Consider the following 14,525-nt stretch of genomic DNA (forward strand, 5'->3'; position numbering starts at 1 on the left):
TCAATACCAAAGGCCAGTTTGTGTTCAGTATACAGAACATCAAAGGTCGTTAGGAAGTACATAACGTTTTGAAGAAATCTGCACTTTTAATCCGAAGATGTTAGTTTGGTTCATCACAGCATGCATTTCTATGGTTAAGTTTATGTGCATATATATTTATGACCTCAATGAACACTGATCAATTTGTTAATATCATATCACCTTGACCTCTTTGCTCAAGGTCAAATATCATGTAAACCAAATATTCTCCATATATGTGGTTTCCAATTAGTGTATAATACATATCTAAACCATCAGACAAATTTTAGAATGATATGAGTGGTTCCTTGATACAGATAATTGATAACCAACTTTGACCCTGTCAGAGCAATAGAAAGAAGAAGAATTAAGCTCAGCCCAAATAGATCCTGAATCCCCATGATATATGCAAAACTTAATCATACAATGACTTTCATTTGTTGGTCCCCCGTGTCCTAAATGTGTACATAATACCTTGCTACAAGCCTGAAGAGTCTTGGAAATAGGGCCTTCAAATATGCTCCGCAACTGTGGAACTCTGTCCTCTAAAAGTTGCACGCTTATTAATTACAGTTTTTAACCCCAACTTTAAAATGACAACTTTTCAGTTGGTTTTTTTCTTTATTTCTTTTTGAATTTTTATTATTCCTCTTGTTTTACAATGTGCTTTAAGTTTTTTTTTTTTAAATAAAAAGTTTCGTACAAGAAATTGATTGAAAGTTTTTTTTCCCATCTTTCAGTCATCGTTTTGTTTTTTAACCAAACTGCTTTTTCACACTTCTCACCTCCTCTGTTATTATAATCTCCAATCAAAGTAACAACTTCCTTTGATTTTTGAGCCTTGTTTATTGATGTAGTTGTTCAATATTTGACCTTTTCCAAAACCATGCAAACCCTCCCTGCACACGTGCGCACACGTCGGGCGAAAGGGCGAACACACTTGTAACATCATTCTCAGGGAGGTAAGATGCACTTTTCGTTGGAACACGACAACACGATCCGATGTCAAGCTGAAAAGAAGCCCACGTGTGCTTTCAAGGAATAAGATTTCTAAACAAGTCAGTTTAAAAAACAATGATTTGAAGAAATTGTTTTTGAGAGCAAAAGCCAATGAATGTCACACCCAATTGAAAGTTCATATTGACATATATACACAATTTCTGAAAGAGGGGGAAAAAGAAAAATTCACCTTAAATAGGCACATCCTATTTATTGATGGACCTTGCAATCTGTACCGGCACATGCCAAGCTCAGCACTTGGTCGCACCTGCTCCTGCCACTTGCAAGGTCCAAGTTAAAACTCGATCACATGGGACCAAATAAGCATTGAAATTCCACATCTACTGTAAAAAATAAAATAAAATGCTGTCAATGCTGCAAACCAAAAACTTTTATACAGGTCTACTCTCACTCCAAATGGTAGCAAATTAACGATTTCAAATAACTGCAGAAGGTGCCTTCAGATTTTTAAGAGGCGATGCAACAAATCAATTGAGGTCTGAAAAATTGAACACGAGTTGCTTGCTTATTTAATGGAATTAAGAACGTCATCATCATTTTCGGATATTCAGCAGGAAAAGAACTGCTTTCTCAACCATCTTCAACCATGTTTTGAAATCAAGGTTGCTGCTTTCTTATTCAGCAGGATAAGAGCAAATCCAATAAATCCCCTTGTTAAAGGAATAGTCTTCCGAACACAAGGAAGGCATAAAGCAATGTAAAGTGGTCATCAAATCAGATGAACATAAAGCACGAAAAATATTTGTGGCAACACATTCGCAATTTAAACCAATCAATTTGCAATTTTTTTAGCTGTGGATTTCAAGTTGGCCTTCCTTACAATACCATACAATGCGTTGTGGTCCCAGGATTATAGAGCTGTCAGCATAAGTACATCACACGTTTTGATCGAATACAAAAAAAATGTTTCAAGGTTGTAGTTTTCAACGAAGGAAGAGGGGTGGGGGTTTAGTGTGTGTGTGTGTGTGTGTGTGTGTGTGTGTGTGTGTGTGTGTGTGTGTGTGTGTGTGTGTGTGTGTGTATGTGTTTCAAAAGTAGGTGCACTGAATAAAATGCACGTGTTTTTACGTGTTTGTTAATGTATAAATTAAAATGTCTTCTTGTTTACTTGCAGGTATCATGGACTCGTTCAAGTGAGACACTCAAACAGGTCTTCGTCATATTTGACAATAAATACTTTTCTCTGAAGGACTTGTCTTTTTGCACAAGAGGTGTTAAGTTTCTACAGAACTGTTTCTTTTGAAACACCCCATGTATTCATCATTATAGTGGATATCGATATCACTGTGGACTGCAATTTTAAATTCATCATCACATTTTCGTACATATAGGACCCCTAGATTTTTGATCTGAAGTAGTTTTCAATGTTATTGCTCTATACTACACCATAGTCCAATCTCCCCCACCCCCCCCTTCCCTCCCTCCAACTACGATCAGTGCACAAAAATATTTGGCCAGGAGAAGAGCAAGTACGAGAATAGGGGACAGCCAGCTTGGACATCGCAAAGCAAGTACTAGAATATAGGACAGCCAACTTGTAGATTGCCAAGCAAGTACTGGAATAGGGGACAGCGAGCTTGTACATCGCAAAGCAAGTACTACAATATGGGACAGCCTGCTTGTACATTGCAAAGCAAGTACTAGAATGTGGGACAGCCAGCTTGTACATCGCCAAGCAAGTACGAGAATATGGGACAGCCAGCTTGTACATCGCTCAGCAAGTACTAGAATATGGGACAGCCAGCTTGTACATCGCTAAGCAAGAACTAGAATATGGGACAGCCAGCTTGTACATCGCCAAGCAAGTACTAGAATGTGGGACAGCCAGCTTGTACATCGCCAAGCAAGTACGAGAATATGGGACAGCCAGCTTTTACATCGCTCAACAAGTACTAGAATATGGGACAGCCAGCTTGTACATCGCTCAGCAAGTACTAGAATATGGGACAGCCAGCTTGTACATCGCCAAGCAAGTACTAGAATATGGGACAGCCAGCTTGTACATCGCTAAGCAAGAACTAGAATATGGGACAGCCAGCTTGTACATCGCCAAGCAAGTACTAGAATATGGGACAGCCAGCTTGTACATCACCATGCAAGTACTACAATATGGGACAGCCAGCTTGTACATCGCTCAGCAAGTACTACAATACGGGACAGCCAGCTTGTACTCTCAACATGTAACAGTCGGAATGCCAGTTTACAGTTGGATCTCATTTCAAGAAGAATCGAAATGTCCATCAACCCGAAGTAAATAAAACAACAACAACAACAACAACAACAACAACAACAACAACACACAACAACAACACACAACGATTGTTACAAGAGATTGAGGTTCAGGAGGAGGCCATCCGGCCCATCGTGCCTGCACCACATTTAATAAACCCATCGATATCCGCTCCCTTCGTGTGAAACCTTTATTCCGCCACACTGGTCCCCTCATTTCGCCGACCTCGGAAGGATGACAGGTGAGTCAACCCCACCCGGTGTTAATTCAGCGGTGAAAACGGGACTTGAAGTCAGGACCCTTGGATCCCAAAGCATCACCCTCACCCTCACCATAACCGCGAAGCCAACACCAGGTTAATCCAAACAACAGTGGAGAGATCCAGTGAGTTAACACAAACTGCGGACAACCTTGTTTCCGATAAAGGTTCCGAGTGGTTGTTGCTGCTCGAGGGCCACATGTCTCGGCCTATCCGCTCGAGGACTCATCACACTCGGCATCCCGAGCCGAAACCACCCACACGTAACCGGGAGAACGCAAGCGAGTCGCCATTTAAACAGAAATCAACGTCAAAATAAAGTGGAGAAGGGAAGGAGAGAAGCTGCGGCTGTCAAATAAAAATGATCTCGTCGGCACGAGCACGGCCGTGCTTACTAGGCCTCAAACACTCAGCTCGTCTGCGAGAACAACTATCCGCAACTTCGTGCACTGGAAACTACGATGGCCTGGTTCAGGGAGCGCCGAGGCGACGTGACCGTCGGCTCATGATCCCCGAAACCTGAGAGGAAACACAACACAACCTTCCGCCGTTACCTTATAGAATGCACCGTTGGAGCCGCGGACCTCAACGAGCAGCTCTTCCATGGCGGCGACGAACCAACGCGAGAATGATGTCCGAAGGGAAGTCCCTCGTCGCGTTTTCTTCTTCGTCACTTCTCTGCTTCCATCCGTCGTAGTTCAGCAGCCAATTCGTCGGGGAATAGCAATTTTACGTCGAAATCTCGATTTCCTTTCCACCGGACAATATCTGCGGGGGGAGGAAGAGAGAAAAGCTTTGGACGCGTACCAATACACCGCCCCAAAAGGATTATTAAATTAACGCATCAACATCATGTTCACCGTCAAGATAATCGAGGAAGACGCGAAACACGGTCCACGTACGGAAACATACCGGGAACGTCACAAAGTTTAACAAGTTAACTCAAATGTGCAAAACTCGGATCGATGACGTATACACTTACAGGCGTATGACGTCATTAAGGGGAAATTAAATTTCAGTACTGCATATTGCACTGTACACGGTTTCGTCAAATTCCCCTGTGATTCGAGCAGATTAATTTGCATGGAGTGATTCGACGAAACGACGTCACATTTCGTCCCGTTTCGTTCCTTCTTCCCCTCCTTGCCTTCATCTTCCTGGTTTATCTTCTTCAGTTCTTCCAAAACATGGTGGTCCAGGCAACTTGAGCAGAAGAGGACGCCGTGTGACCCATCGTGCCCGTGCTGTATCCACACCGCATGGGTGGACGAGACCAGTGGGGCATGCACAGGGTGTTTTATTATTTATTTACTTGTCTCGATTTTTCATGGCAGGAAGGATCAAAAAGGTTGTAGGGTGAGGGATATGAACAAAACATCGACGGCACATTCACTTTTCCACGATACTTGATTTTGTATCCCCACCAGCAAAGTCCAGTATTGCGGATACTCTTCTCAAAGGCGCATTCCGTCTTCAAATTACCCCTCAATCTGGCTATGGTCAACAAAACATTGTAAAATGTGAAAAATGATTCTGGACCAGGTATGCTCCTCAAACGCTGTGACTTCATTGTGGGGGACAGATGGACCACGTCGTGCAAGCAGGCATTCGATGAACTTGACCGAACTCTTCAAGATATTCGACAAAACAGTACTCCCATGGGCGGAGTGACAGTTCTTCTTGCCGGTGATTTCAGACTAACTCTACCCATAATTTGGCGGGTTACTCGAGCCGATCTGACCATTGTTGTCATGGTAATCTATAAGACAATTGTGGCAAAGATGTCATGAGAGTAATCTATGAAGATTGTGGTGTCGTATTATGTCATTGTAATGTGGTGTCATTCCTACCTTGTTTAGTTTTTTTTTTTTTGGAGATTTCATCCTTCTATGTTTAAAAATATATATTTGAAATTTTTTACTGGTAACAAAAGGAACAGCAAGGTGGAGGGAGAAAATAGACGGAGACAGACAAACAAGGGATGCAGGTAACGATGAAGGGTCGGGGAGAACGCAAGGGGTGGAGAAGATAGATACAGAAGCAAAATTTTGTCAGAGATGGGGTCGGTTTAATGAGTGGAGAAAAGATCATGGGTTTGGATGGGGGATGATTTGAGATGGTGATGAATGGCTGTCTTGAAGACATGGAGTGAAGAATGAAATTGAAAAGTGTGTGGAAGTTCGTTCCACGGGGGGGGGGGGGGGGGAGAGTAACAAATGAGTGGAGGTGAGCAGTGGTTCTGGATTTAGGTAGTTTTACTCAGAAGGATTTGCTGGTGGACTATGTGCATCCTCCAGATACCTGGGGGTGTAGTGGGGCAACTTAGCTAAATATAGCATAACAATTGTGCATTTTGTGAGGAAAGCACCAAATTTGGCACACTAGTAGCCGAACATATTATGAACAGATTTGGATATTGGGCCATCTCAAAATTTTTGATGGCAGTGGAAAATGGCTGCCACAGCCATCAGCAGCTGAATTTGAGATGGCCCAATATCCAAATCTGTTCATAATATATTAGGCTACTAGTGTGCCAAATTTGGTGCTTTCCTCACAAAATGCACAATTGTTATGCTAAGTTGCCCCATTAGTGGAGCAAAGCATGGAGAGGGCAGAGAGTGCAAGACCAGAAAGGAGGCAGAAGAAGACAGAGAGACCACCGAGCTGTCAGCAATGGCAAAGTGATAGGCCCATGTCGACCCAGCTTCATTAGGAGAGATTTCAATCATCTTGAAAGCCTTGGTTTCCACGGTGTCAAGCTGAGCAACGTTTGAAATGGGGGGAGCCTTCCTGGAGGGGAGAGCAGTACTTACTCCATCAATCAAGCTGCGGAGAAAAGCCTTGGAGGTGGATAGGAGCTCAAGTGTGCCAAGGAAGGACTTTGCATGATGGAGGATGCCCAGTCAGCATCTGGCTTTGGAAGCCAACTTTGAAATGTGCTTTGCCAAAGAGAGATCATGGCTGAGAGTGAGACCCAAGGATTTGAGTTAAAAAAAAACAAAACAAAAAAAAACTCAAGAACAGAAATCAAAAGATCAGAATTAAAAAACCAGAAAGCAAGAATCAAAAGGCAATAGGGATCGCAAAGCAAGAATCCCAAAAATCAAACCAAATTAAATAAACAAGCCAAAAAGACAAAATCGAAAATAGAAATTGGAAATTAATAAAATCAGAAACAAGAAACAAACAAGGGAAAATTGGGGATGAAAGAGCAATGGAGCAACAAACCAAAGGGTCGGTGGAGGGAGAGGGGAGAAAACACAACAAGAAAAAGAACAATCAGAGATTGCGGACCCTCACCAGGACTTCTTTTGTGTTGTGTATTTTGTGTGGTGTTTCTGTACTGGTGTGTTACATCATTAATGAGACGTAATTAGAACTGCCACTTTATAACTGCTGGCAGTGATGGCCGGGTACCAACCCAGCAGGCACACGACGTCGGTATGAAAGATTCACGACGTCGGGAATCGGCCGCTTGGTTGTACAACCACATCACGACGTCGGGAATCGGCCGCTTGGTTGTACGCCGCTTGGTTGCCCTGATATGGCCCTCCCTTGATATGGCCCTGATATGGCCCTCCCTTGATATGGCCCTGATATGGCCTCCCCTGATATGTCCCTCCCTTGATATGGCCCTGATATGGCCCTCCCTTGATATGGCCCTCCCCTGGTATGGCCCTAATATGGCCCTCCCTTGATATGGCCCTCCCCTGGTATGGCCCTGATATGTCTCCCTTGATATAGCCCTGATATGGCCCTCCCTTGATATGGCCCTCCCTTGATATGGCCCTGATCGTGTGTACAAATCGACGGTAAATAATTAATTAATTTTTCCGCGGGCCTGGTGGAAAAAAAAACACCGGTCTGTGGCAAATAAAGGGGAACTCTGTAAAAATTACTTTGGACAAGTTTAATTGGTTAAGAACCTTTTAAAATATTTTGCTGGTGTGGATAATGCTTCGGCCGTTCGAGTCCGACGAATTACCACAATGTAACAAATTTAAAGTTCCACTGCCCTTAAAAAAGCCACAATTAATATTATTTTTTTATAACATTTTTTTGTGTCCTCTTTTAACAAGTTAGGACTAACCAAAGGTAAAAGGAAAACAATTGTCAGTTATTGTTCGCCGAAAAATGTGAAGTTTTGTCGTAAAAAAATATTAACCCTTTGGCCGCCGACAAACTGCCGCTTGTAACAATGAAGCCTTCATTGTGGTAGTTTGTCACCATAAGGGAATTGTTCAAGTTTTTCGGTGCACAATTGTTTTCCTTTGGGAAAATGGTTCTCAAAAGACATGAAAATAACTTTATATTATTAAGAATAATATTAATTGAGGCTTTTTAAGGGCATTGGAACTTAAAACTTGTTACAAGCTGCTTCGAACACCAGTGCACTAAATTGTTTTTATTTTCTAAAATAAGGGTGATGTCCAATGCTGTGATGTCCACATACAATCTGTGTGGAAAGAATGGGAAGAGACCTTTCCGGAACCTGAATTTTTACAAAGTTGTCAGAGGAAATGAATTCTGCTAAATAACAGTTTATAATGTGCATGACTTGAGCGTAATTCACATTGCAAGTCTTGTTTGATGATCATAAAGCACAATATATACGAAGTGGAAATTCTTATTATTTTTCAGACAGTACCATGGCCAGTCAGCCAACAGCAACGGAGGCAGCTGTGGACACTGCCATACCACAACATTTGAAATGTGCCCCTGATCGGCATGGAGGTGCGGGCAGGAACAAGCCCTCATCTATCTATAATTCCAGCAGTGTGTGTGCGTGCGAGTGTGTGCGCCTGTGTGCCTGCGTGTCTGTGACCGCTGTTTCTCAACAACCACTGGTCCGATCTAATTGAAACTTGCCAGGTATATTGCTGGGGACCAGAGTGTGTGCCTTTTCAAGGTTTGATATTAATCAGACAAGTGCTTCCCAAGTTATGGCCATTTACTTACCAAACCAATGCATTGGCGTGGCCGATGGGGAAGAGATCCTCAGCCGCGTTCCCCATTATGGGTTACAACGCACGGACTTTCGGATAATGATGACTTACTGTATTCGAATAATTTCTCGATTTCTTATGCGCATTCATAGATAAACACAATGCCCCAATCCAGCCGTCATTTACGAGAGTGAAGGAACAGCCTGTGTGGTTGTTTGAAAGATTATTATTATTTTTTTTTTGCATGTACGGCCACGCACGTACGGGCACACATGTATGGGCACGCACTGGTGTAATAATAACGAGTAAGAGTAACATGCTGTGCCAGCCGTCCACGTCCTTGATTATTAAGAATTTGCAGCCCAGTTAATTGTAATGTTGTATGTTGGAAACTCAGCCTGAGTTTACATTGTGAAAATATTTACATGCACTTTTATGCATAATGAAGTTATTTTATTTTCTTGTGAAATTTAGATTGAAAACACCCAACAAATTAATTTTTTTTTGCTTTGGAATTATTTATGTGAGATGCATTCAAAATTATGTTTTCAGACTTAATGATGTAAGACTTATATTTTTTCTTTGTACTAGTGCGTGCACGTACATGCGTGGCCATACGTGCAAAAAAAAAAAACAAAAAACTTTCGAACCGCGAACCACAAACAACCACACAGACCGTTCCTTTGGTCTCGCGTGGCCGCACATGTGTGGCCGTATGTGCGTGCCCTCTGCAGTGTGACGCCATTTTCTGGGGAAAAAAGTACCAAAACAGCAACAAAAAACATCTAAAGGTACCCAAAAAAACACCCGTTATTAAAATTTTGTCTCCTACTTGCTTATTTTCGATTGTAAGTTATCGAGTGTTTAAAATTTACTTCTTGGTTCGGAGCATACCAGCTCACTCTGATGTTACCAAAATGTATGCACCGTCTAATATGAAAACGATTGTAACTTGAGGCATTGTGTTTATCTATAAATGCGCATAAGAAATCGAGAAATTATTAGAATACATGAAGTCACCACTATCCGGAAGCCCGTACGTTGTAACCCGTAATGGGGAACGCGGCTGAGGTTCTCTTCTCCATCGGCCATGCCTACGCAACAACGTGTCCTGTCATTGGTTGGTAAATAAATGGCCATAACTTGGGAAGCACTTGTCCGATTAATATTGTTGCGGATTTGGAAAGCTATCGCACTCAACATACAGGTTCCTATAGATTAGTTATATTGGTAAGTATATGTTGTATAGATAGCTCCCGTCCCTGGTCTCATGGGTAAATCAAATGTGAATGCGCTACGATTGTATTAGAGTTTCAACAATGCCACAACGGCGCCATTCTGGAACTGGAATGTTCAACATGGAACTGGCGCTGCTGCGTTCTTCAGGCGCGCACGTGGGCGGAGTCTAACACAGACATGCCGTCCCTCCGTGGCCAATCGGCGGGGAGCCGGCGTCTTCCACGCTCCGCCTCCGACCCAGCACCGTCGCCATTAAACACGCGGTCTGAGGTGAAGCAGTAGGCGGAGCCACAAACGCCCCCCACTGTAGACTCCGCCCAAGGGATGGAGTTCCCTGCCCACCGTGCGCCTGTCCAATCGGGAGCGGACGAGGAGTCACATGGGGCCTCCCGTCCAATGGGAGGGTGAGTGGAGAAGAGGGAAGCGTTCGTTGAGCAGGAGGGGACCGATATATGGTGTGTCCTGAGGAGATTATCGGGGTCGGCTCTCTTCGAGTTGTTCTGGTTCTTTCCTGCTTCTCTTCTCCCACTTCTTCTCTGCCCGGCTCATCACCTTGGCTTCTCCTGCAACGACCTCGTCCCGGCTCCAGAGCTTCGTGTCATCGCCTTCTGCCTGGCTGGTACAGTGACACCAGTCCCAAGACCAGGGGACGTCCAGCTGCATGCTCGTGGCCAGGTAGCAGCCACGCCTGGCTCACAGCCGGTCTGTCCTCGGCTGGAGAGTCGCAATAAAGGCCGTTGAGGTCCACTTCTGTCTGGGTGTGCGTGTGTCTGTTTGTGGCGCCAGTCTGACAAGTAGTGAATTGTATAAGTGTTTTGCCTGTACATACGTGCATTGTCTGATATTCGGGATAAATCTTCTCTTGCGTGCTCCCTTAGTCCCCCATCATTGGGAAATAAATACCCAATTGTTTGAATGTACTCAGCTCGTCGTGTCATTTCTCCATTGACTGGGTGTGTCATGCGTGTGGGAAAGTGAGCAGTCATTGCCGCTATAACGGAGAAACAGGATAATCGGGCTGGCGGAATTCGGCAATTATAAAACCGCTCAACATCGCACACGGAACGGGCTCGCTTAAGGCCGAGGTCACATTTGCTCTACGGTGAGGATACTGCGGCCGTACGCCCTCTGAATTGACAAACGTGCGGCGGTCGCAGAGAAACTGAGGTGGCCTCAGGGAGGCCCTACGCTGTTTGGCTATATTTTACAGGCCGTAGGGGCGCCGTGGAATTATAGCGCGGAGTTATAACTTTTTTTTCATTTCTACATTCGCCGTAGCAATTCGACAAGCCAAGCTATGACGTAGATGTGTTGCACGTCGACCGTACGTAGGGCATACGGTGGGCTTGCGTTATTCGTGCGGCTGCCATAAACTCTTCTCAATGAAAAATGAATTTTCCCAACCCACAAAAATTACGGCGGCCGCACTATTGCCACGGTGGCCTTGCGGTCTGTGTGACTACCTGCGGGCAACGCAGGGTTGACGCACGGTTCCCGTACGCCCGCCGTGCTCCAACGTACGGCCTCCGTGGCAGTCTGCGTCGACCATGCGTCCACCGTGCGCTACCGCTAGAGATCGGAGTATAGGTGTTTGCCTATACAGTGGTGCCCCCAGAATCCCAATTTAATTCGTTCCAGGAGGCTGTTTGGATTGCAAAAAGTTCGGATTCCAAAAATATTTTCCCATTAAGAAATAATGGAGTGAATTAATCTGTTCGTGGACCCAAAGAAAACCCACTTTCAAGACACTTTAAACTGAAATTCCCCATGTTTAAGGTAAAATAAGATGAGTAAATGACCTTCGGTGGCGGTGTATTGTATGTAAACTGGTACAATCACCACATCCAAAGGTCCACACAGGCTTGAGCTCCAGCATGGGTTCTGATCGCTCGCGCACTCTGCGACAGCGCTGCCCCCAAGGCAGCTCATCAAACATGATGCCCGCAGAACCACAATCACTTTCATCAAACGCATCTGGCTGACGTAATCATGGATATTCCAAATTACAACTGGTTTTGCTGTGAAATTAAATCCTTGCCCGACAGTCCGTCACACCACGTGATCGGATTGCTTTTTTGTTATTAATTAAAACACAGGATGATTAAAAAAACAAACATCACAAATAAACCAATGTCACCCGCAGGGTGACCCGTATTTTGCCAAAAGGTGACCATGTGTGACTTCTTTAAGGTCACACTGAGGTGAACAGAGCTGCTATCCATCAGGAGCGACTCCTTGAGGAATATCTGCATACGAGAGATTCCGATGAGAATCGTTCTACAGAGTAACCATGAAAAATATGCGTTTGCCTCATAATGTCACCAAATGACGTCATAATGTCTCAAGCTTGACATATCTAGAAAGCACTCATCGAGCTGTTCAATTTGAGGTCCTACACGATATGGTTCCTAAAACTTGAAAATTTGACCTTGGGGTCAAATATGTTTGACCTTAGGCGCTAACCATGAAGGTCAAGGCCATTCGCCACCAAAAATTAATCAGCTGAGCGCCAGACCATGAACTATATTCCCAGTTTGAAGACTGGGACGATCGAAGTTTGAAGACGATCCGATCAAAATTACTCAAAAAAATAAGGGTTTCGTCGACTCCCCTGATTTGCGACAAAGTGACCTTGACCTTTGACCTTCAAAATTTTATGTGCTGAAAGGGACCTCTATAGGCCTCTGATATGCGAAGCTTCAACAATTTCCAATGATAACTGTGCTCTGCAGAGTGATTTATACGTGATTATCGCCAAAAAAAAAATAAACATATGAAGGTCAAGGCCAATCACCACCAAAAATTAATCAGCTGAGCGCTAGACCATGAACTACATTCCAATGAAGTTTGATGACGATCCGATCAAAATTACTCAAAAATAAGGGTTTCGTCGACTCCCCTTATTTGCGACAAAGTGACCTTGACCATTGACATTGACCTTCAAAATTTTATGCGCTGAAAGGGACCTCTAAAGGCCTCTGATATGCGAAGTTACAAAAATTTCCAATGATAACTGCTCTGCAGAATTTTTTATATGTGATTACAGACAAAAAAAAAAACAAAAAAAACATACAAGCTGACTAACATATCTTGCAAAAACTTCGTTTTGGCAAGATAATGAAGGTGAAAACGCGAGGTAAGGCCGAAGTCACATTTGGCTCAGCGGCCGGAGGGTCTACAAAATGTACGGGCACCAGCAATTATAAAGCGGCCGCAGTATTTCTACGGTCACACAATGTAGCAGTCACATATGTTTTTATTTTTCGGGTAGACGCACGGGGTATTTATATATTGTGGAGACCGAAAACGTGGGGTGCCGGACGGTCTTTGATTTGATGTCGCACGGTAACCTTAGGGCGTTCCTGCGGCGGCCATAGAATTTTCAAGGCGACCGCAGGGGGGCCATTAGCCGAACGTGTGGCCACACGGACGGTAACTAATGGGTTAATTAATTAATTATTTTTCATTTTTCTCATTGTTTTTCTTCATTTTTTTCATAATTAATTTTCTCCAAAAAATTGTTCGGATTCCAATTTGTTCAAACAATAGGGCGTTCAGATTCTGGGGGTACCACGGTATATTATAGTTATAGTATATTCAGTTATATATACTGGTATATTTTTATTTCAGTAAAAAAAAAATGGTATATATACCCACTTGTTACCATCCGTCTGGCCTCATGTTCGCCTTAGGGCCCCCCTGCGGTCCCCATGCAGACCCCCTGCGGTCGCCTTGTGTCTGCCTTGAAAATTCTATGGCCGCCGCAGGAACGCCCTGAGGTTACCGTACGACATCAAATCAAAGACCGTACGGCACCCCCACGTTTTCGGTCTCCACGATTTCTAAATACGCCGTGCGGCTCCCCGAAAAATAAAAACATGTTACTGCTTCATTGTGTGACCGTCGAAATACTGTGGCCGCCGTATAATTGCTTGTGGCCACAGATTTTGGAGACCCCACGGCCGCCGTGGCAAATGTGACCTAGGCCTAAGCGGCTCGCTTCTCTACGAGTTCCATCGAGGGTGAAATACCCAGGTAGCTGGATCATGTGGGTACTTAGGTGAATTGAAGTTGGCATTCGACCCTACCCCACGACCAATTGACCCTTCCCCAACAGCTTGGTCTCCCCATTGGCGTATTTCGGTCCAAAATAACCAGGACCCGCCGACCTCAGACTTCTCCGGGCCGGCGATCTGTAATTCCGGGCAATCGAGCCGAGACGGCCCCACTGCTCCATCGAGGGTCGTGCTCGTGGCGACGCTCCGGCGAAACCACAACAATATAAAACCTTAAAGGCACATACTCAGGTCCCCAGCAATATATCTGGCAAGTTTCAATTAGATCGAACCAGTGGTTGTCGAGAAACAGTGGTCACACACACACACACACACACACACACACACTGCTGGAATTAAAGATAGATGAATACACACACATAGATATATATTTGGTCTCATTGATTTGCCTGATTGTAATTCAGTTTTATATAATTTTATGCACTGTTCATATCATGTCAAGTATCATTTGTTTAAGTCTTTTTGCACCTCATTCTATTGATGCCCGCTATGGGACATAACAAGTAAAAATATTTCTAATATATATATATAATATATATATATATATATATCATGGAGAAATTCTATCAGAAAGGTGTTTGACTTCCCAAGTAGGACCCATATTGTCCTCTTTTACCAGTCATTGCTGAATTTCTACCTATTGAATGTCAACAATTATGTCGTATAGCAAAATTTATGTGTGGTTCTTCGTCTTCTCATTATTCTTACCTGAGGTTGCTTAATTATGAATCTTGTAA

At 43.8% G+C, this 14,525-nt stretch overlaps 1 protein-coding gene across 5 annotated transcripts in view; it reads right to left on the minus strand.

Annotated features, from left to right (window-relative positions):
* LOC147031953 (RNA-binding protein FXR1-like) overlaps positions 1-4,295 on the minus strand; it is a 164,470-nt gene extending 160,175 nt beyond the window's left edge. For all 5 annotated transcript variants that reach the window (XM_085869202.1, XM_085869201.1, XM_085869199.1 and 2 more), the window contains exon 1: positions 4,082-4,295. In XM_085869202.1, the coding sequence (XP_085725328.1) occupies positions 4,082-4,132 (51 nt within the window). In that variant the 5' untranslated portion in view covers positions 4,133-4,295. The remainder of the gene's footprint in view (positions 1-4,081) is intronic.
* Positions 4,296-14,525: the final 10,230 nt, after the last annotated feature.

Source organism: Eptatretus burgeri, chromosome 2 (assembly GCF_056783735.1).
Source record: "Eptatretus burgeri isolate ZD-2024b chromosome 2, Ebu_testis_v1, whole genome shotgun sequence".
Lineage (NCBI taxonomy): Eukaryota > Metazoa > Chordata > Myxini > Myxiniformes > Myxinidae > Eptatretus > Eptatretus burgeri.